Genomic DNA, 23578 nt, shown 5'->3' with positions numbered 1-23578 from the left:
CATCATGTCACATCTATTGTTCCACAGGACCTCACCTAATGCTGCCTGGTCCTGCTCTAGGGGTGAGGGCTGGTCAACATCCATGGGCGAATCATCTCTTTGAGCCGCTGGGGGCTCGGCAACAGAGTGCACCTCCGACTGAACCAGGGGAACCAAGGAACAGGGTGAGATTCAATACAATTCCCCCCGACAGAGAAGAGACAGTGTGTAATGTAGGAAAAAAGATGAAATGAGGGTAATCACAGACTGAAACCAGAAGCAGTGCTTGAGACTCAATATCATGCATCAAAACATTCAGACATTGTCGAGAAAGAGGGGGTTGGGATGGAGCTTAAGCAAAAAAGCATTGCCAGCCAGCCAAAAATCAAACTACACAAAAAGAGACAAAGCCAGAGACGAGGGAGAATCACAAAGCTGGATGCATGCAACATTCAAATATCTCAAACACTGCATCATACAGACTTTGTGCATTAAATGCAGCACAATGCAGTGGAAGGCAGAGTAGTAGAGAAGTGGAACAGAGATTTGGGGTTTAGAAAAGAGTCACTGGTAGGTCTTATGACAGAATTACTTGGTTTGTCACTGCAAAAAAATTGTGAGTTCAGTGTAAGTTTAGTAACTTTTAAAATAGTGACCGGGTGTTCGATAAATAGAGCTGAGGTGATCTTTCAGAGGACGCATAGTTTTAATTTGAACTGCAAGCGACTATTAACTTGTATCAAGATATTTGATGTTTAATCAGGGCTTGGCAATATAAAAAATAATTGTTATATTTTGCAATGATTTTGTTGGGTGATATAAAACTAAGCATCATGAGTTCAAAGTCAGTTTAATAGGAATTTTTAAGGTTTTCTAAAAGAGTATGAAAACATGAAAGATTATAATACACTGTCAAGTTTAAACAAAAACGAGAGCTGGAAAGTCTCGAAAAAAGGTAAATATTGCAGTTTACCTAATTTATTGTTAAATGATTACTATATCAATACTTTACATAAATTGTTCATTTCTGGAAAAAAAAAAAACTCTAGATTTCTTTTCTCTCGCCTGCTTTCTGATTTAGTTCTCTAATAAACCCGGCATTGTATACTACGGATATTGTCTGCTAAATACATAAATGTAAATGCAGTAAAAAACAACAACTAATTTTTTACTGTATTTTACTTCTTATATTAAACATTATGAATCTGAGATACTTAAATATGCATCTACAATAGAGACAGGCCTAAATAAATATTGTTGAATAACTGAGAAACATTTTTAGCTCATTCGCCCTGCCCTATATGGAATACGGTGAAATATGTCCTTGAAAATAAAATGGATTGTAACATTACTAAGATAAATAAGTCAGTAATAAGTGATAAGTCAGATAGCATCATTAAGAAATACTCAGGATATTATGAACAACATAGGTGTGTGTGAGGGTGAGTACAGTCAGTAGCAGTCTGCCTGCTGTCAGTGCGGCCCATGCTAACCGTGGCTGCGCTGGCTGTGCCAGCGGGGGGGTTGTTGGTTGCAGAGGTACTGGGGGCAGACGATCCAGCCACAGCCACAGCCACAGCAGCAGACGCAGCAGCAGCAGCGGAAGAGGATGCAGATGAAGAGGGTGGGGGGGCCTGCTGTAGACGGCGTGCCCTCTGCCCCTCTCTCACCATCTGAATGATGGCGTCTGCTTCAGCCTCTAGCTGACGGACCGCAGCCTGGATACTGCTGGCCGAGCCCAGACTGGTCGAACCTGGAGACAAATGGAGAATAAATCTAGAGAGACCTGTGAAGCTGTCTATATCGCTCAGCGGGAGAAGAGACTCAACTGAATGCTTCAATATGAAGCGTGGAAATGTTCTTAAAAGATTAGAGGACGCCACTGTGTTAAAAGAGAGCGACTTACTCAGTCTTCCACCTGTCTGCTTAGCTTTCTTGTTAGCACGCCGTGTGTCTTCTCGAAGCTGGATGATGACCTGTAGCACACGCAGGAAAAACTTCTGTGTGGAGGTCTTGGATGTGAGTGAGCTCATGCAGGGCAGCTGCAGCTCACGACCACCTAACGTGCGCTTCTGAGCAGCCACAATCACCACACTCTCTGACCCGTCAAATCTGTAATTCATTTAAAAACAAGTACTGTTATTGTAAAGAACCCTTTTATGGAGATGGGAGATAAAGTTCTGAAAAAGTCTGCAGCAAATATAGATTCACTTATTAGCAAAAGCTTTTATCAACATTAACCACATCAAATAGGATTTGAACCAGTTTATATTTAGAGGCCATCATTCAACAGTTTAAGGTCACATTGTTTTTTTTCTTTTTTGAAAGAAATTAAGACTTATTTAGCAAAGACAAAAACTCATCAAAAGTGACAGTAAAGACATTTATAATGTTACAAAACATTTCTATTTCAAACTTTCTATTCATCAAGAAATCCTAAAAAAAAAAGTATACATTTTCACAAATATTAAGCAGCACAACTGTTTTCAGCACTGATCATAAGAAATGTTTCTTAAACACCAAATCAGCATATTAGAATGATTTCAGGAGGACTGAAGACTAGTGAAATTGCTGCTGAGAATTTAGTTTTGCCAGAAATAAATTACATTAAAAAAAATTGTTTTTATTATGAACAGTTATTTTAAATTGTAATAATAATAATAATAATAATAATTCACAGTATTAATGATTTTTAAATCAAATAAAGTCTTATATTTTCTAAGTTTATAATAATAGATAATAGTCTTAATATACTTTCCAAAAAAATAAATAAAAAATAAATAAATTCTAACCGACCCCAAATGGTAACATAGTTTGAAAGTTTGTCCTCACCTGCTGGTCATCTTGCCCTTTAGGCGTGTGGTGATGGATGGGTCCTCATGAGAAGCTTCAGGAGACTGAGCATCAGCACGTGCTCTTCTCTGCTGCTCCAGGTTATACTCCCTTAACTCAGCCAGTAAAGTGCCTAAATACAGACCAGAAGCAAAAGAGAGAGATTATATTTCACAACTTCAAAACAGGTTATTCACAAACCTTCATGAAGGTGATAACACAATCACAAGTACATCAGCATATGCCTTGCCATATACAGGTGCTGGTCATAAAATTAGAATATCATGAAAAAGTTGATTTTATTTCAGTAACACCATTCAAAAAGTGAAACTCGTATATTAGATTCATTCATTACACACAGACTGATATATTTCAAATGTTTATTTCCTTTAATTTTGATGATTATAACTGACAACTAACGAAAGTCCTAAATTCAGTATCTCAGAAAATTTGAATATTGTGAAAATGTTCAATATTGAAGACACCTGGTGCCACACTCTAATCAGCTAATTAACTCAAACCACCTGCAAAAGCCTTTAAATGGTCTCTCAGTCTAGTTCTGTAGGCTACACAATCATGGGGAAGACTGCTGACTTGACAGTTGTCCAAAAGACGACCATTGACACCTTGCACAAGGAGGGCAAGACACAAAATGTCATTGCTAAAGAGGCTGACTGTTCACAGAGCTCTGTGTCCAAGCACATTAACAGAGAGGCGAAGGGAAGGACAAGATGCGGAAAAAAAAAAAAAAATTGTACAAACAATAGGGATAACCGCACCCTGGAGAGGATTGTGAAACAAAACCCATTCAAAAATGTGGGGGAGATTCACAAAGAGTGGACTGCAGCTGGAGTCAGTGCTTCAAGAACCACCACGCACAGACGTATGCAAGACATGGGTTTCAGCTGTCGCATTCTTTGTGTCAAGCCACTCTTGAACAAGAGACAGCGTTAGAAGCGTCTTGCCTGGGCTAAAGACAAAAAGGACTGGACTGCTGCTGAGTGGTCCAAAGTTATGTTCTCTGATGAAAGTAAATTTTGCATTTCCTTTGGAAATCAAGGTCCCAGAGTCTGGAGGAAGAGAGAAGAGGCACATAATCCACGTTGCTTGAGGTCCAGTGTAAAGTTTCCACAGTCATTGATGGTTTGGGGTGCCATGTCATCTGCTGGTGTTGGTCTATTATGTTTTCTGAGGTCCAAGGTCAACGCAGCCGTCTACCAGGAAGTTTTAGAGCACTTCATGCTTCCTGCTGCTGACCAACTTTATGGAGATGCAGATTTCCTTTTCCAACAGGACTTGGCACCTGCACACACTGCCAAAGCTACCAGTACCTGGTTTAAGGACCATGGTATCCCTGTTCTTGATTGGCCAGCAAACTCGCCTGACCTTAACCCCATAGAAAACCTATGGGGTATTGTGAAGAGGAAGATGCAATACGCCAGACCCAACAATACAGAAGAGCTGAAGGCCACTATCAGAGCAACATGGGCTCTCATAACACCTGAGAGGTGCCACAGACTGATCGACTCCATGCCACGCCGCATTGCTGCAGTAATCCAGGCCAAAGGAGCCCCAACTAAATATTGAGTGCTGTACATGCTCATACTTTTCAGTTGGCCAACATTTCTAAAAATAATTTTTTTTGCATTGGTCTTAATTGATATTCTAATTTTCTGAGATACTGAATTTGGGACTTTCATTTGTTGTCAGTTATAATCATCAAAATGAAAGGAAATAAACATTTGAAATATATCAGTCTGTGTGTAAAGAATGAATCTAATACACAAGTTTCACTTTTTGAATGGTATTGCTGAAATAAATCAACTTTTTCATGATATTCTAATTTTATGACCAGCACCTGTATTCACTATTCAGCACCTAATCCTGCCATAATGAGTGACCATACTACCAAAAACAGGGTAGTAATGTAGTACTGACCGATTTGTTTACAGAGTGTGTATCCGAGCTGACGTGCCCCGCTGAGTAGAAGTCTCAATACAGTGTCTCGGGTCAGTGCGTCCCCTCTGGACAGCTGCAGCAGGATGTTGGCCGCGTCCTCCAGACCTTCCTCTGAACACGAGTGGGATGTCAGCACCTGGACACAAACCACAGGAGGTAACTAATCCACCTGCTGAGCTGGGTCAAAAGAGCCCAGGGTTAGGAGAACCAGACATGAGGCGACATATGTGCGTGCACAATTATTAAATACCTCCACAGAGAGCTGCAGCTGTTTCTCTGTTAGTCCAGTAGAGGCCAGTTTGGTTTCAATGTCTGTGCTGCTCACTGCTGGCTTCTGTTTTCCAGCTAAAATGAGATAACATTTAAATATTTTACTGCCAAAATCACAAACACAATTGTCTGGTCAATCACCAGCATTATACATATTACCCACTCCTAATAGTGTTAAGTAATCATGACTGCAATACTGACAAATAATTGTGATTATGTTTTTAAATCAAGCAGCCCTAGTTTACAGATTATTTTAAAACGGCTTCAAATTTGGCTCAGCCAATCTTATTCAAGAACCAGAACTATCCATTTTATAATTAGAATTTTATATCAGTGGAGACCGTTATAACAACATAAATCAGCTTGTATTAATCAATGTTTTAAACAGTTTTCAAATGCTCTAAAAGAGACTCACCAGCAATACTGCTGGAGGTGGTGGTGCTGCTTGTAGCAACAGATACCGTGGTAGCTGGTTGAGAGGGCGTCAGGGCCACTGAGCCCTGCGTGGTGCCCGTACCTGCCACTACTGAGATGGTCCCTGACCCTGCTGTGGTTTGAGTGGCAGGTGCAGAGGGTGTGGCAGATGGGGCCTGAGGCACTGGGTGGCTGGCTGGAACCTCCGTGGCCTTGTTGTCAGGCAGAGCGATGGAGATCAAAGAGAGCAGACGGAGCAGTTTCTCAGTAAGAAGGGAACTACGGCGGATCACTGGGTGGGAGAGCATGTTCATCAGCTGGCCCAGTGGAGATGCCTCAAGGCTCAACAGAGCCCCCTCTGTTTCACCAGCACCCCCTAGAGGCACAGTCTTCATGGAGGCCTTGCCTTTGCGGCTCACATTCATGTTGTCCAGCTTGACCAGGAGATCCCAGAAATCAGTGGAGATACCCAGGGACTGTGGTGTAACTGTGCAGGCGCTCAGGGAATTGTGGGTAGAGGTGGGATTACTCAGGGTAGCTGAGGAGTTGCTCTGGCTGGTGCCACCTGACCGACAGCTTCCACTGGGAGTCGGTGCTGAGCTGGCACAAAGACGAGTGTCCAACTCTGATGAGGACAATGACAGGGGATCTTTACAGCGCTGCTGAGTAAAGTGACTGGGAAATACCTAGAAGAAATAAGAGCGAGAGAAACAAAAACTTAAAAACAATAAAATGTTCTTTACTGCTTTGCACTTTCATCTGTATAATTAGTAAATTTTTAGTATTACTTTATAGCATTTAAATGTTTGAAGTTTTTTTTGTCATGGAAAAAAAAATTATGAAACTCATTTGTTACTTCAAGGGATAGTTCACCCAAAAATGGAAGTTGTGCCATTAATTACTCATGTCGTTCCAAACCCTGTAATTCCAGGGTTAAACTGTAATTTTACAAAGCTACGAGAATACTTTGTGCGCAAAAGAAAACCTTGATTGTGGTAGGACCCTCTCGGATTTAAAAATATCATAATTTGTGTTCCGAAGATGAACAAATGTCTTACGGGTTTGGAACGACACGAGTGTGAATAATTAATGACAGAATTTTCATTTTTAGGTGAACTATCCCTTTAATTCGATACCATATAATCTGAATTTGTATAAATTTGATATGTCACACATGCCTAATGCCTAATGATGAGTGCCCTTTGGCTATAGGTGCTCAAGTACCTTGGCCAGTTGGATGAGGGTATCCAGTACATGTCGACATACAACTGGAGCAGCCTGTGGGTGGATGTGAACAGTTGATCCACCTCCTCCCCCTGCACATGCTACTCCCATTCCTGAAACTCCACCTCCGAGCCCTCCCGAGCTCATGCCCCCTCCTGCTGAATGCTTCTCCACGTGTTTTCTGCCTGACGCCCGCTGGATCTGAAAGATGTTGGTCCTGCATCCCAAGGCTGCATCCATTGAAACAGACAGCCAGGAGAGCTGACTAGAACTACGCGACTCCACTCTGTTCAACAGCTCCAGAGAGGAAGATGACGAGGAGGACGATGATGAAGAGGAACCCTTTCCTCCACTGGATGAGCCCTGGCCTAGTGAGCGCTTGCCACGGGACTCCTCCATGCGTGCAGTCTCCAGACAGAGCTCGCTCTCGCTGCTACGCTGAAGGATAGACAAGAGGCTGCGGATGACCCAGCCACGTGTCTGAGAGTGGTAGCACAAGTTACGCAGCACTCGGTGAAGGCGGCTGGTATTGAGCTTGGGCTCGTCCACAAAAAGCAGCACTAGAAGGCAGGACAAGGCCTCATGGTCCAACAGGAGACGCCCCCGCAGACGCAGAAGAGAATCGACGTTAGAGCTAGAGGGCCTATATTCAAAAACAAACAAAAAATGAATTAGAGATACTAAATGTACTTGTTCATAAATACAGCGCATTTCACTCACACTGAAATAAAAAAAAAAAAAGTCCCTTTTATTTAAAGGAAAAAAAGCAGCTGGTAAAGCACAGACATTATTAATATTGGTATTATTATTGGTATTTATCAAGCACTGTTTATCATCACACTCACCGGCTGTGATTGGCACTCCCTCCCATTTGAAATGTTCCTCCTCTTTGCACAGCCAATCGAGTGTATTGTACCCCACGGTTGCCACCGAGGCGGCTTGTGAAGGCAGGCGAGCGTAGGATGGCAGACAGGGCTGAGGAAGAACTGTGACCAAACAACCTCTCATGCATCAGCTGTCTCTGCCTGGCCTCCTGTTCCCTCCGCAGTGCTGCAGCTTCTGCTGCAATATCTGGGGGCATGACCGCCAGCACGCTATCCTCCATGTCCTCCAGAACGGATCGCCGCAACTCAGAGGGCAGGGTCTGGATGAACGTGACAGGGTCCAGAGGTTGATCGCCCTGTGGGGGTTGCTGGGATAAATCTCGACGCTGCTGCTCTGCTCGTTGCTGGGCCAAGACCTGATAGCATAAGAAAATATTCATCAAATTTGGAAGCCTTTTTCCTGTTCAGACAAGTTATTTAAAATATCTCTGCAATAGTTACTCATACCTCTTCCTGAATTGCCGGTGGGAGAGCAGCTAGGAATTCTGGGCTGACCTCAGTAACACCTGGCCCTCCTCCCAGCACAGTGCTAGCTGACGTTGCCAACGTTGAGGAGACAGGAGGCCGAGAAGGAGGTCTGATTCCCAGCTGGTTCTGCAGCACCTCCCGACGGATGTCTTCAGGTAGCGCTGCCAAGAAAGATGGGTCCACACCTTCTGGCAGACTGATGCCTGCAAAGAAGTGACAAAAAATGTGATACAAAGTTGAGGAATGGCTCATGGCTATATCCAACAATCTAAGCTGAAAAACCAACCTGCCAGAGGGTCATCCTCTTCATTGCTGGTGGATGGGAGGGGCTCCTCCTGGATTGCCTGCGATTGGCTATCTGCACTGTCACTCCGAGGCATGGTTTCACCAGGAGATGAAACAGAAGTTGAGCTGAAATAAAGATAATATGGTAAGAATTCAATAGTCATACAAAACCAAGTATATCATTCTTTTTGATAGATGTGTGGTCCCTTGTTTACTAAAATTAAAGAGCAAATTTACTTTTAAATGCAAATGGAAGAAAGCTTCTAACAAGTGACAGGTAGATAATTTAAGCAATATTTATCCATTTGAGACCATCATCGGCCAATAAATTACTTAACAGACCTTCAGGCATTTTGTTAGCTCTAAATCTTACTACCTTGCCAACAGATGTGCATTGTTTTCAAATATTATTTGTGAATTTTAAACCAATTTTGTGCAAACATCTTATTTCTAAATATTATATCAGCATTATACCAGCCACTATTTTCTAGATTAACAGTAATTTTAATACAATTATTATTATTATTATTAATATTAACTAAAATTTTTGTAATATTTTATCAATACTATTGTTATTGTTATTAATATTTTATTTATTTATAATACATAATAGTATTAGTGAAGATAATAAAGACACTTGTTATAAAACAAAAACAAGAACGCAATAATAGCCGGTCCCTACTGAACTATTTGTTTATGAAGTACTGTGGTCCAAATACCCTGTTTCTGCATCTGTTTGCCTGTCTGTGAGGCCACTGTCACCACTTCCTGACAGCTCCTGAGACATGTGATTGGGTGGAGCAGAGCTAGCAGCTGGCTCTTCTTGCGTTCCTGAGGCTGGACTGCTTGTATCCATGGGTGAACCCTCAAGCTGAGACACACCCACTGGCACAGGCTCTGAACTTTCAGCTATATCTGGACTAAGAGAAGCTGAGACAGAGACAGCAGGGGAGAAAAAAAAATATATAAAAACTCAACTCATGTTCAAACTCAACTCATGTAGACAATTCAACATACACAATGCAAAAGGCAGGGGAAAGTACATGCAGTAGTTGCATGTAGAATGCAGTGGGATTATACAACAATTTTCATAAAGGCTCAGCCTCTTCACAGATCATTTATCCGTGGTATTTTTAAGTAGAATAAGGAGAAGAATTCACTGTGATGTGAATGTCACTCCGCTGAACCACAGTGCGTAAAATCTAATTTTACAGGATTCAAAGTTAATCTACCTTCCCTGACTGCATCCAATGCTCCTCCTCCTCCTCTCTCACCAATAGTGGGTGCAGGTGACATCTCCATCTGAGATGCTTCTGCCTCACAATTCAGCCTATCAGGTGCTGAGAGCTGGGGAAGCCCAGCCCCTGCCAAGGCTCCGTGAGAGTCAGGATTGGAGTCAGCCAGCAGCAGCTCCGTGATTGGCTGGTGCACCTGCTGACTGATGGCTGTTTCCAGAGACACGAGGGCTTGCTCGTGTGGGGCAGGGGTGGTTGGGGTGACTTCTCCTGATGGCGGCGCTGTGAGGAAACCCTCAGAGGTGCGAGGAGGGTCCAGGCAGGACGACACTCCACTCTGGGCCTGTTCTCCTTCTGACCAGATAACAGAATGAGAAGAAATGAGTATTGTGGACATAAGTTAAGATAAACATGATAAATGACACTGTAGCTCAGTTGTAGAAGGTAATGAAAAGGCAGGCAATGTGACTGAGGGTCTGCAGTGAGGAAGGCAGTAAATTGTATAGTTATCTCCTTCGAGGGCCACACTATACTGATCCCCAACAACAACACAACTTACTACCTCACCACAACACAGCCACTGTAGCCTCATTCAACTAAAGGCGATAACATTCAAAACTTTGACAGCCAAAGGAAAAAAATAAAAATGTAGATGTGCTCATACTGATAGTAATGTGGTGAACACAATTCATGTAGATATAAACCTATAAATAATTGAGCAGTTGCCTAGAAACAATTGATTGAGCATTTGATTGTTGCCTAGCAGCATTACCGCAGTGTTGGAGATGGGCAGGAAGATCATCCAGCTGTTGAAGCTGTTACCGTGAGAAAGACAGTAGACTGTATAGTTATCTCCCAGATCTGGTGTGATCCTAAAACTATACAAACTACTACCTCATCCCACAGCCCGCAGAAGAGCTCATCCAGAACCCTGGTTCTTCACAATTAAATGTGATTAAATATTTACATTTTAGAAACAAAAGACTGATTTGTATTTTTTTTGTGCTCAATAAAACAGCAAAAAAAAAAAAAAAAATGCACAAAAACACTAACATTCAATTCGGTAAAAATACAAACATGCAATGCTCTTACCTGCAGCATTCCCTCCAGCTCCATTGACTGTTCCAAGCCCAGAGCCCTGTGGCAAATAAAAGCAACAATTCATCCCCCCTTACAGCGAAATTCACATTCAATTAGGGATGTGACCTGTGTCCAAGCTAATACCCAAGGTACTGCCATGAATCAGTACTGATTGAATTCAATCTTATGAATCACAATATTTTTATCACATTATATAGCAAATCAAACGAATTCATAAATGAAATAATTTTTTTTTGCGTTAGCATAGTAACAGCTGCTTTACATTAAATAAAAAAAAAACTAAACAGCACATTTTAAATGTTTTTATAGGAATCCTTAAAACATGCATCTCAGTTTTCACATAGATATTAAGCAACTTTATTCAACACTGATAATAATTAGGGATGCACGATATTTATCGGACCGATAAATTATTGACCGATATGAGAGAAAATTACGTCATTTTTATTGCTCCGATAAATTAATTAAATCTGATACGTAATTTGAGTCTTCTCTCTTTTCCTCGCTTTCCTTCAGTTTTAAATAGCTTGTAAGCTCTGTGTGCGTTTTATTTTCACTTTTAAATTAACGGCAATTCGGCATCAATTACAACATAGAACATATATCTAACTTTTATTAACAAAACGAATAAAAATGCACCATGCTATATGCCTAATATAAAATAACAGATAACTTATACATTTTAAATATGCATGGTAGGCCTATACAAAACTGAAAATCAGTAAAGACTGAGGAACAAATAATTATAAAACGTAGAACGTTTATTAGTGAGATGGAAAGACTGCATACACATTGATGTAAAATAATGGGAAAAATATCAGTTTAAATAAAATAAAAATCAGCAAATACTGTGGAACCAAATAGGCTAAATGAGAAACGAATGTTAAAAAAAAAAGACCTTCCAATATCACCTTAGATAAATGGCAGGTCAACAGGCTTTTCAAAATCCCAAAATATTTTTAAAACAGGCGCTTTTACATTTGGTTTTGAAACTCTTCTGTCATAGTCTTGTCTTTTTCACCTCACTTGTCAGTCAGCTCGACTCACTCTCCTCAGGTGATAAATGAAATCTGATCTGTGATGCGCGACTGTCGTTCGTTCACAAAAATGAACCGAAATACATGCCTTACAGACATGATAAATATATCTAAAGAAAGCTTTAAATTGCTACTTAACTAAATAAAAACAAAAACTATTTAATACAATCGTTATCCATGAAGATTCACTTCTCTCTAAAGGCGCGTCTAACGAGGAGATGGCGAATCCTTACTATTTCCCGCAGACACATTCATGGTAATTACTTTTGCTGGGGCTTTTGCTTTATTGCGTGTATTTGAAGCAGAACTCTTCATCTGCTGCTGATGGCTCGCTGCTGCTGCAGGACACTAAACACCGTCGAGTCGCTCTTGACAGTCGCGGCAGCACGGACTCGTGTTGTTTCCACTGGCGCGGCAATTTTTTCATCAATAATTGATGGATGTCTAAAATATAAAGATAAGGAGAAGCCTAAAACAGGCCAGAGGACCGGCCTGCCTCTGAACTATGACGTTAAAATGGGCCCGAAGCCCGGCCCTAGGGACATAAAAAAGTAGGAGCCCGACTTTAAATTAAATTTAAAATAATAATAATAATAGGGGGCTAAAAGTTTGTTGTAATGCAAGCGCTACTGAACATGTACCGAGTAAATATTACTGAAAATTGATTAGTAATGCCTTACACTACTGCGTTACAGCAAAAAGTAATACGTAACTGTAATGCATTACTTTTGTAACGCCTTACTCCCAACACTGCTTAAAGACTATATCACTTTCTCATCCTCGTGCACTAAAAACGTTGAATAGATGCCTTTCTTTATGCATGAAATATTTGAATATAAATTTGTAGTTAATGAGTTGTTAATTGCAGATAAACCATAGTTCTGTCATAATTCTGTTAAACCATTTCTGTTACAAAGTGTGGTGCTTTACACAAAAAATAAAAAACAAGAGTCAGGACTGATGTTTGCTACAGTTAGGCCAGAGCTACTAAAATATCAGTTTAATCAGTGAATCTTAAATTTTGTATTCTCCTGGGTGCACAAACTGCAGATTATATGAAAATTATAATATAAAAGTATGAACTTATCGGTATCGGCCATGAGAAGGACCGGTTAAAAATTTCCATATCGTGCATCCCTAATTATAATTATACTTATAAGTGGTTTTCGATTGCTTTAAGTAAAGTAGCATAAGAAAGATGGCAAGATATGAGACTTATAATACATTATAACTACGAGAAATATAACCCATTGTAACTTAAGTGCATGTAACGTGTTCACTGTGTGTTATAAATCATCATACTCTTAAAAACTAACCACAAATAAGTAAATTTTATAATAAACTAAAACTCTTCTTATGAATATTCATAAGATGATAACATATTAGAAGCTTTTTAATAATGCATTATGCATTCATTATAATGCCTTAAGAATACCCTTATAATGTACTATAAATATGGGCTTCATAGAAAGTGTTACCGAAGCACCTGTCTCCAATACAGCCTGTAGACTACAATACAATTTAATGCTTCAAACGTATTTTCTAACTTTATTCATTCACATTCCATTCTCTTTCACCTGTAGGCTCTGTTCCCGGGTCTCCTCTCCAGCTGCAGAACTCTCATTCTGTTTGGCTGTCTCCTCTTCCTCTGCCAACTGTCTCCTCCTCTTCTCCCTGCGCTCCTCCAGCTCCTCATCACGCAAGCTCTCCAGGTGCTGCAGTATGGGGACCTTCACCACTGAGAGACCAAGCACAAACTTGACATTAGAGACAAACCTGTTTAGCAGTTCTTCCAGCAGCGCATAAACAACAGATGGTAATATATTCATTTTAAGATGGTCTCACCTGCCACACAGTCATGCATGCTCTCGGCATCCAGGACTTTACACTCATCCGTCCATCTGGTTAAGGCGGTCGGAATGCTTGAAAGTGTGCCTGTAGAACAAGGGTTTAGCAGGTGCATCTGTAATCGTTAATTTTAAAGCGGCTTGTCTGTGGGAGACTCACCAGCTTGTCCTCCAGTGCTACTCTGCTCATGGAAGAAGTCATCCAGTAGCTCATCGTCCGAACGGGCAATAATATGCACGTCCTCGTTACCCACCAGTAAACGTGCACGACCACGAGACTGCAGAGGCAGAGAGCTTGACAGCTGCAAGATATCAGCTGCAGCACTGGGGCCCAATAATCTGAGACACATACAAAAAATACAAAAAAAGGAATTTGAAGCTGCAGTGGCAACAAACAGAATTGCAAATGAGTCTCATTTATGATGTTTGCCATGTTGGAACTACAGGAAACCAAGAGCAGCAATGAAAGCTGTGATTTTAAAAAGGGTAAAAAGGAACAATCAACTTTATAGATAAAATGTGCAAATTTCTGCACCACTGTAAAGTGTGTAATTTCATATCTTAATAAAAGAAAGGCAAAAAAGTTCAAAGGACTCACCTCTGCAAGATGAGAGGAGGGTTGGGCTGCCGATTACCAGGGTAATGTACATGGACCGTGTGACCTGTGTTGGCCGTGAGCTGGCGGAGAGAGCGTTGGCTGCGTCCCATGCCCTGAGCCAATCTGCTGCTGGTGCCTGATCCCCCCAGAGTCAGTGAGCCATGGTCCGCGTGACGCACCATCAGAGGGTGGGAGCTGGGGATATTTCCTGGTGAGGGAGGGATGTCAGCTAAAGTGCACAAAAGACAGATAGAATAGACGTGACACGTGATCGAAAAAAAAAAGAAGATTCTTATGGTCGTTTAACTCGAACTACTTTGACTAAAAAGGGAATAAATGTATAGTAGCTGAAAGATCTTACCAGATGTGGAGAACATGTTATCAAACTCAATGATGAGGTCATCGTCTCGGTCAAATCTCTCGAAACGAATGTGTGGAGCAGCATTGATATCAGGAAAGTCTTCATCCAGTTCCATTTCGGAACCTTCATCATCATCATCCTCATCTCCCTCCTCATCATCCTGAGAACACATAACAAAATGAGAAAAAGAGATCACTCTTCCCTAGGGTGTTTTCTGACTTTGCTTTTTAAATAACTATTACCTGATCCTCCTCCTCTTCTTCCTCCTCCTCTTCCTCCTCATCTTGACTATCCTCATCCTCGTTACTGCCACTGGAGTCTTCCTCCTGTGTGTGCTCCTCATCTTCTGGCTCAAGGATGTTCATAGAGTCTACATCAGTAAAGAGAACAAAATGACAAGATCTTCCCCAAGACAAATTTGAGGAGTATAAAGAAAAATTCCCAGTGTGCAACATAACATAATATAAATGTGAAACATAACATAAGTTTCAGACGGAGTCAATAAAAATTCAGAGGGTGGGCCCCCTTTCTATAAGGCCAAATGAGCAGGCTATAGCACAGGGGTTGGCACCTTTTCGACATGACGCGCCATTTTTAATTTTTCTGGTTAACCACTGTGCCAATACCACCCTCCGGATAAATACAGAATATGCATTCTGTATTTATACAGTACATCAACATTTTTAAATGATACGGTAAACAATATTTGATTTTCATGCAAATAGTTTAAGATTTTTTCATAAATTGCTTTTTAAACTTTTCAAAAGTTTCTTGAAAAACAGATATACAGTGTGTGTGTGTGTGTGAGACAAGGCCAATGCATTAAAACTGTTCAGTGTATTCACCGTTCTATATTAATGCGCTGCTTTAATTGATGCGTGCGCGCACACACAAATCAGAGATCACTCTGTGCAAAAAGTAACATTCAGAAGCTCATAAAACTTCTTGTCAGTGCTACCACGCAACTTTTATTAACCGATACTGAATCGCTACATTATACTTCTCAGCAACGAGGGGGTAAAGCCTAACACTGTTCAGGAAGCAGACACACTCTGTCAGTTCAAATCTAGATTAAAGACCCATCTCTTTAACCTGGCTTACACATAATACACTATCGCATTTCTATAATTCAAATCCGTTAAAGGATTGTTAGGCTGCATTAATTAGGTCAACCGGAACTGGGAACACGTCCCAAAACACCCAATGTACTTGTTAGAAGAATGGCATCTACGGTAATATTAGTCCGTTTCTTTCTTATTCCAAGGTCACCGTAGCCACCCAGATCCAAACTGTATCCGATCAGATGGTCACTGCAGCCACCTGGATTCAGTCCGTATCCAGATCAGATGGTGGATCAGCACCTAGAGATGACATCTACAGCGCTGAACGTCAGCGGAGATACCAGGACAACTAGATGAGCCGACAAACTATTTCCCTGTCTAAATACTGTAAAGCTGATGTAAAGCCACCCAGCTTAATATCAAGCTGATGTAAAGCTGCTTTGACAATTTGCATGGTTAAAAGCGCTATACAAATTAGGGATGCATTGATCCGATACTCAGGATCGGTATCGGCTCCGATACGGTCATTTTCTGTGGATCGGGTATCGGTCAGACGAGACCGATCCAAATCCGATATTGTGTGTATACTATTGTATTATTCTTGAGCCCCACGAAAGGCACAAAAACATTATAAAGCACAATGAAGTTTTCGTGCACTATATTTCAAGTGTTCTGATGCTGTTCCATAGTTTAATCTGAGGTACAGATGAATATTTAAATCGTTAAATTAAATTCATGCAAACTCTTCTCTCCGCTGCAACTGTCTGTCATCCTCCATTCTGCGTTCATACTGCGTGTCACGTTCGGTTACTACAGTCAAACTCTCTTCAAGAGCGCACAGTAACCGTTAAAATAAAAGGATCCACTTGTAAATAATATAAATGTTGTCATTCTTACACTATTACTGAACTTTGATTTCAGTGATTTGGACTGAGATGGACACTTGCTTCTTGCTCTGTTGCACTTTTCTTTTGCTTTAAAAAAAAAAGGATTTCATAGAAATTGATTTAATTAGGTTTAATAAAATATTCTTAAGTAACATTTTAAAAAATTTTGGTGGGAAATTAATCGTTCTGTTTCATTCCTCCTGACCGCCAGAGGCGGTGCTAAGCACTAGTGGATAATCGCTGCACCAGCTAGATAGGTTGAGAAAAAATAAGTCACGTCATCACGTCGACCGAGATGCGAGGATATAAACCACAGCAGCTCGATACCCAGCCTTTTTCGCTTTCTCGCTTATGATAGGTCGTTGGTTTAGCGTTGTCCTGTGCAGCTTACCTGAGTCGCGAGGATTAGCCCTCCCAAGCTGTGACAGCACACTCTGCACTATCATCAATACGGATGTTTTCTTTTTTGGATTGTCGTCTTCATTACAGGAGTACACATTTTTGCATTTAATCATTGTGTCGGCGAAACCCTGTGCTTCACGGTGCTATCCGGTAGCTGGTTTCGACCGCACAGAGGTAGCGTTCCCCGCTAACCTATTTATCATTGATTTCACCGCTTACCGTCGTGCAAGCTCTCGTATGCCCTGCGGTGCTATCCGAAGGCTGCTTTGATAATCCACATGTGATTCTCTCACTTAAATCTTCTGGTTCTATCCGAACATTTATCAGCGCCTGTTTTTTCTTTTGTGCGCGCTATCGCAGTTTGTGTTCCTACGGTGCTACCGAGGACGTGTTTGACGGAGTCATGGATCACAGCTCTCATTTCTCCGTTTCTTCACCGAGTTGTAAACTGTGCCCGAACACGCTTCTTCCCGATGACGGACACGATCTCTGCCAGTCATGTTTAGGGATTCAGCATCTGAAAGAGGCGTTGACTGATCCGTGTTTGTATTGTGCCATGCTGCCACTGTCAGAAAGACAGCTGCGTCTTGCAGAGCTAGATCCTAACTCGTCTGCTAGCCTTGCACAACCGTGTATAGCGCCACGACGCGCTCAAAAACGTCGCATATCAGCGGCTGCTGGTGCTCCACCGACCAAGAAGAAATCTTTACCAAAGACTGAAGAAAGAGAAGCAACAGTCTTCGATAGCGAATTTTCTGAGAAGGCAGAGATGAAACGCCTTCTCCTGTCGTTACAACCCCCGGTACCAACCGCGCCTACTAAAACTGCTTCAGTGAACGAGAGTGATTTACAGCAGTGTTCAGTGTTCCTGAAGCGTCTTCCTTTTCGGAAGTTGCGCACAGTGGACGTTCTTCGATCTGTGATGAAAGTAGACTGGTTTGTGAGTGTAGACTTAAGGGATGCTTACTTCTATGTTCCCATTGCTCTCCACCACAGGAAATTCCTAAGATTCAGCTTTCAGGGTCAGGTCTATCAGTTCAGAGTCCTGCCATTCGGGCTTTCTCTGGCTCCTCGTGTTTTTACGAGATGCATGAGTGCAGCCCTGTCTCCTCTTTGGTCCAAGGGCATGAGGATTCTGCCCTATTTAGACGATTGGCTTCTCTGCGCCCCAACAAGAGTGCATGCTCTATGCGACACAAAGATTGTTCTGGAGCATATACAGAAGCTGGGCCTTACTGTGAACGACACAAAGTCATCTGGTTCCAGAGCAGACCATAACCTTCATAGGAATAACGCTCAATTCTGTCACAGTGTCTGCTACACTGTCTCACACTCGGACAGACAGTATTCTTCAGTTACTGACTCGTTTCCGCATGGGCGCAAGGATACCTTATGGTGTCCTTCTACAACTAACGGGGATGTTGGCTGCTGCCACATCTGAGATTCCCTTAGGGTTGCTACACCTCAGGCCCCTTCAGAGGTGGAACAACAGCCTAGGGCTAAACTCAACGAGACATCGTTATCACATGATTGTTGTCACTCCTGCCTGTGTCCGAGCACTGAAACCCTGGAAACGGGTAACGTTTCCGAGGGCTGGAGTTCCACTAGGGGTGGTGCCTTCTCGTCGAGAAGTGATCACAACCGATGCTTCACTAACAGGATGGGGGGCAACATGGAACCAGAGGGGGATTGGTGGATTGCAGGACAGGGTGGTTTTAGGTTCCTCTTCTTCTGAGCCTGTTACAGGGCGAACCGTGGCAGCTTCCCATCAGACGGGACCTCCTTTCTCAGCAGAATGGTCGTGTTTGGCACCAAGATTCAGCTCATCTTCAGCTTTGGGTTTGGTCAGTGGATCCACTTCTCAGTTAACTGATTGTGAGCCGGCAGTACTGGACACTATTGGTAAAGCTAGGGCTCCTTCAACACGACAGTTTTACGCTGCTCGGTGGAGGATTTTCTCCTCTTGGTGTGGGGATCAAGGATTTGACCCAATGCATTGTACTGTTCCGAAAGTGTTGAGTTTTTTGCAGCATCTGTTAGATGACAACAAGGCGGCTTCTACTTTAAGGGTTTATGTTGCTGCCATATCTGCTTACCATGCTCCGGTTGATAGTGCATCCTTGGGATCTCACAACCTTGTATGTAGTTTTCTGAAGGAAGCGAGACGTTTAAAACCTGTTCGTTCTACTCCCTTTCCCGTTTGGGACTTGCCACTTGTTCTAGAATTTCTTTGCACACCGCAATTTGAACCATTGGATGTTGTGGATATGAAGTGGTTGTCCTTGAAGGTATCTTTCCTGTTAGCCATTGCTTCTGCTAAACGCGTTTGCGAGCTTCATGCCCTGTCAGTGAGTGCACCGTGCTTACGCTGGTTACCAGAGGATTCTGGGGTCATTCTTCGGCCTAATCCAGCCTTTCTCCCTAAGGTCTTGTCGTCACAATTTGTGAATCAGTCTATCCATTTGACTGCTTTTCAACCTCTTTCTCCTTCCGATGAAGATGGGGGGAGGTCTCATCTTTTCTGTCCTGTAAGGGCTTTGAGATGCTATGTTAAGTCTACTGCTCCTTTTAGACAGACGGATCAGTTATTTGTCTGTTATGGTGAGGTACGCAAGGGCGCCCCCCTGTCTAAGCAAAGATTGTCACATTGGATTGTTGAGGTGATAAAGCTAGCATATAGTAATTCTAATCAGCTTTTACCAGTGGGTGTTACTTGTCACTCTACTTGAGCTGTCTCTTCATCTTGGGCCACCTTACGGGGAGTTTCCTTAGCAGCAGTCTGTGCAGCTGCGACCTGGTCCTCTCCATGTACCTTTGCATGGTTCTACAAGGTGAACGTGGCTGCTTCCCATGATGTGAGTTCTGCAGTCCTTCTGGAAGATCCCTGATGTTTGCAGGTTGGTGGCATTCCTCATTCCTCTGGCGGTCAGGAGGAATGAAACAGAATGCTAGTTACGTATGTAACTGTGGTTCTGTGAATTCCAGATGACCGCCAGAGTTCCTCGTCATTTGGAATGCACGAGAAAGCATTCGAGGCTGGGTATCGAGCCGCTGTGGTTTATATCCTCGCATCTCGGTCGACGTCATGACGTGAATTTGTTATTTTTTCTCAACCTATCTAGCTGGCGCAGCGATTATCCACTAGTGCTTAACACTGCCTCTGGCGGTCATCCGGAATTCACAGAACCAGTTACATACGTAACTAGCGTTTAGATTAATCGATAAATAAGTGGATAGATTAATCGAAATATAGTCTTTAGTGGCAGCCCTACAGTTGACTAATATTAAATGATTTGCAGCTTCATCTTACCTCGCTCTCTTTCAACGTTAAACTGACGCGTCGCACTCTACTTCTGCTTCTGTGAACAGTAAACCCCGTCTACTTTGATTTGATTGGCCATCTCAGTCATTTTGATATTGACGAGCGCTCTCAAGACCACTGAGGATTTGATCTGAAGCACCTAGTATGTGCAGCAGTCACGCGCATCCGTAGACTAGTTCAAGTTAATTCTCACACTTTAATATTATTTATAGCTCCAACAGGCTGTGTGACTATGAGAAGTTATTACATCAAAATGTACGTCAGTATGCAGTTTTCCCTATTGCTCGCATGCCTGCGATTATCCCTCTGCGTGCCACTGTTGGCACGTGTGCTGTAGGTTGCCAACCCCTGCTATAGCATTTATGGATCACTGTCATCATAAGTTCCAAAAGTGAATGTGTAAGAGATTCACATCCTACCCTCTCTGTTGGCTTGGAGAGTGGAGGCCTGACTCATATTGGAAGGAGCTTCATCCATCAGCACGTCCTCTTGAGACTCGTCCTCTCCAGAGCGACCCACTAATTAACATAAAACCAATTCAAAAACACAAAATCCAACTCTGTATCGCTTCCATATTTGGCCAGAAATCAAATAAATCACTCACCAATGATGGTGCTATTAACAGTTCCTGCATCTCTTTCTAAAAGTTCATCGATCAAATCCACCAACTCATTCTCCACCTACAAGAATACATGAATAACAAACATTGTTCAGCTGGAGGAGGATATTCATCAACAGGGAACAGTTCCACAAACTGCTGTGCTTCTAACCTGCATGGCCTGAGTGCTTAGCACCTCAGGCTGTCCAGCAATGACCACGGTGTCACCCTCGGTTTCTCCATCCATCAGGTCGGCATCTGTGGCTTGACCACGGTCACGATTCTCTGCTGGTTCTGCCTCCCCTGTACACAACATCAAATGTAAAACAACACTCAGTAAGGACACCGTCTATCGCAGCAAGCCTAGTATAGGTACGGTGTTGGCGGTGATACCGGTGTTCAGCCGGTCACTTGCCCACCACGGCACCGTCCCTCACCGTTATTTAGATTTTTTTTAATAGTATTAAAAATAATTTAGTTCAGTTAGAGAACCGACACTACAACTAAAACTGAACGGGGCTGCTCAATGCAGCACACCGAACGAACGACAGTCACGCATCACAGATCAGATTTCATTTATCATGTGAGGAGAGTGAATAGAGCTGACTGACAAGAAGAGTGAGGTGAGAGACAAGACAATGGCAGAAGAGTTTAAAAACCAAATGTAAAAGCGCATGTTTTAAAAATATTTTGGATTTTGAAAAGCCTGTTGATCTGCTATTTATCTAAGGTGATATTGGATTTTTTTTTTTTTTTAACATTCGTTTCTCATTTATTTGGATCCACAGATTTTTATTTTATTTAAACTGTTTTTTCCCCATTATTTTACATCAAGGTGTATGCAGTCCGTGACTCCAAACTTTCGTAATCGTTTTGCTAATAAAAATTCTGTGTTTTATAATTGTTTTCAGTTTTGTACACCTATTTAAAATTTGTAAGTTGTGTTATTTTATATTAGGCATATAGCATGGTGTATTTTTATTTGTTTTGTTCATAAAAGCTATTTTGTAGCTTTTGTAGCTATTTTGTTGTTGTTGCTTGAATTGAATAAGCAATTGATGCCGAATTGCTGCTAATTTAAAATTGAAAGTAAAATGTGCACTGTGCTTTTACAAGCTAATTAAGCAAAGGAAAGTGGGAAAACTCAAATAAACTAAAAAAACAACTGCTTGATGCCGAATTGCCGCTAATTTTAAAGTGAAAGTAAAACGCGCACAGAGCTTTTACAAGCTATTTAAAACCGAAGGAAAGCGAGAAAAAGAGGGAAACCTCAAACGACCCCCCAACACGGTGATACCGGTATTACTGGTGTTATCACACGTCGATTAACCGGTGGGAAAATTTCCTCACCATCACAACCCTAATCCATACTCTGCTGAGAGTTAAAGTGATCAATGATATGAGCATTACCTTGATCTTGAGTGTTGCTGTTGCTGTCCCTGACTGTGCCAACAGTGTCATGCTCGGTCTTGTTCTTGCTGGATCCCCCTTTACCCCCAAACAGACTGCTAGGCTGATTCACAATTCGTGACAACGTCTCCAAAGGCTTCAGAGCAGCATTTACTGTGTTTGCCATATTAGGACTGCAAGAAACCAAGAACAGCAATGAGATAAAATAAATTAACTTTTGCCTAACAATCTTTTAGGCAAAAATCACCAAGGTTAGGATAAAGAAAAAAACACAAAACATCATTAAACAAAATAAAGAAAATTTACATACTACTAATATCAAATGTTTGTTATAAATATTATCATTATTATTATTATTGTGATACCTGGATAGATCAAGGCTATGAGGCACACGGGCAAGGTCATTAACAAGGCCTTTCTTTAGGAAGAGTCGGATGATATTGTTCATGCCGTTGTGCTGCGTCTTGGCTGTGGCTGTGCTGTAGAAGCTCGAGGTGGAGGGACAAGACTCCATAATGGTGCTGATGATACACATCACTGCTTGCAAGCTGCAAAGAGAGAAAAGTCAAAGTTTAGTCAAGTTGTTCATATCTAATTAAGTACATTCTCTCTGTCTTAATTGTTTAAAAGTCAATTTTAGTATAGTGACTAGGCAGTTCGACCCACCGGGCGTGTTTCTCAGTGCCTTCTGCCATGCCCAACGCTCGACTCAAAGCAGCCTTGACCTCGTTGACCAGGGCCGCCTGGGCATCAGTGCCTGTGCCAGCTGCAGCGAGGCTGGCCAGGAACAGGCGCGCAAGGGCAGGGGTGTCCTTGTCCTCTGAGTTCTGGGTGTGTGGGAGCAAGTGGTCCAAAACGAATGCCAGCACACTGCAATCCTGCACATATAAAGGGTCACAATTACTACACGAAAAATTAGGTTTGCTAAGATGAAAGAAACTTGAAATACACTGACATAATGTCCAGGCAATGTCTTATTACATAAACAGACTCTCTAAAAACAATATGACGTGAAAAGTGAAACTTTTGACCAGAAACACTTTGGTTGTATATCAACTGATGTGACTCACCTCCTTAATGAGCTCTGACTGGCCAGCTGTGTAGTTATAAGAGGTGATCAGAGTGGCGATGCCAACATAGGAGCGCACCAGCTCTGCAAGCAGCCTTAGGATGGTAGAAGTAGGCATCAGGGGTTTGCTGGCCTTAGCTTTGGCAGCTCGGCTCTCCTCTGAGGAAGCTCCCTTCTCTCCCTCCTGTTCCTTTTTCTCTTCACGCATTTCTTCAGGCGTAGAAGCTAGAGACAGAGAAATGACAGGAAAAAGTTACAAGGGCAAGTCAAGAAACCAGCGAAAGTAAGAAAAACATTGTCATTGTATAAAGAAAAGGTTTTAAGCTCTGGGTGTG

General features: G+C 42.0%; 1 protein-coding gene across 8 annotated transcripts in view; it reads right to left on the bottom strand.

Moving 5' to 3' along the window:
* The window catches only part of LOC306860540 (E3 ubiquitin-protein ligase HUWE1-like), a 64078-nt gene that overhangs the window by 5029 nt on the left and 35471 nt on the right, over positions 1-23578 (bottom strand). For 6 of the 8 annotated variants that reach the window (XM_079402269.1, XM_079402272.1, XM_079402273.1 and 3 more), the window contains 27 exons: positions 23245-23468; positions 22841-23052; positions 22540-22722; positions 22175-22347; positions 20937-21067; positions 20771-20846; positions 20586-20684; positions 14737-14864; positions 14495-14654; positions 14134-14362; positions 13696-13874; positions 13534-13623; positions 13266-13426; positions 10643-10688; positions 9548-9904; positions 9035-9245; positions 8317-8441; positions 8010-8233; positions 7524-7918; positions 6679-7321; positions 5456-6140; positions 5021-5115; positions 4750-4906; positions 2812-2944; positions 1886-2091; positions 1473-1732; positions 36-138 (listed from right to left, as the gene is read on the bottom strand). In XM_079402269.1, the coding sequence (XP_079258395.1) occupies positions 36-138; positions 1473-1732; positions 1886-2091; positions 2812-2944; positions 4750-4906; positions 5021-5115; positions 5456-6140; positions 6679-7321; positions 7524-7918; positions 8010-8233; positions 8317-8441; positions 9035-9245; positions 9548-9904; positions 10643-10688; positions 13266-13426; positions 13534-13623; positions 13696-13874; positions 14134-14362; positions 14495-14654; positions 14737-14864; positions 20586-20684; positions 20771-20846; positions 20937-21067; positions 22175-22347; positions 22540-22722; positions 22841-23052; positions 23245-23468 (5685 nt within the window). The remainder of the gene's footprint in view (positions 1-35; positions 139-1472; positions 1733-1885; positions 2092-2811; positions 2945-4749; positions 4907-5020; positions 5116-5455; positions 6141-6678; positions 7322-7523; positions 7919-8009; positions 8234-8316; positions 8442-9034; positions 9246-9547; positions 9905-10642; positions 10689-13265; positions 13427-13533; positions 13624-13695; positions 13875-14133; positions 14363-14494; positions 14655-14736; positions 14865-20585; positions 20685-20770; positions 20847-20936; positions 21068-22174; positions 22348-22539; positions 22723-22840; positions 23053-23244; positions 23469-23578) is intronic. The other 2 variants (XM_079402275.1, XM_079402274.1) reach the window with 2 other exon arrangements.

Source organism: Barbus barbus (genome assembly GCF_936440315.1).
Source record: "Barbus barbus genome assembly, chromosome: 41".
NCBI lineage: Eukaryota > Metazoa > Chordata > Actinopteri > Cypriniformes > Cyprinidae > Barbus > Barbus barbus.
The sequence above is the reverse complement of the archived record's forward strand: the minus strand, read 5'-3'. Positions and strand labels throughout refer to the sequence as shown.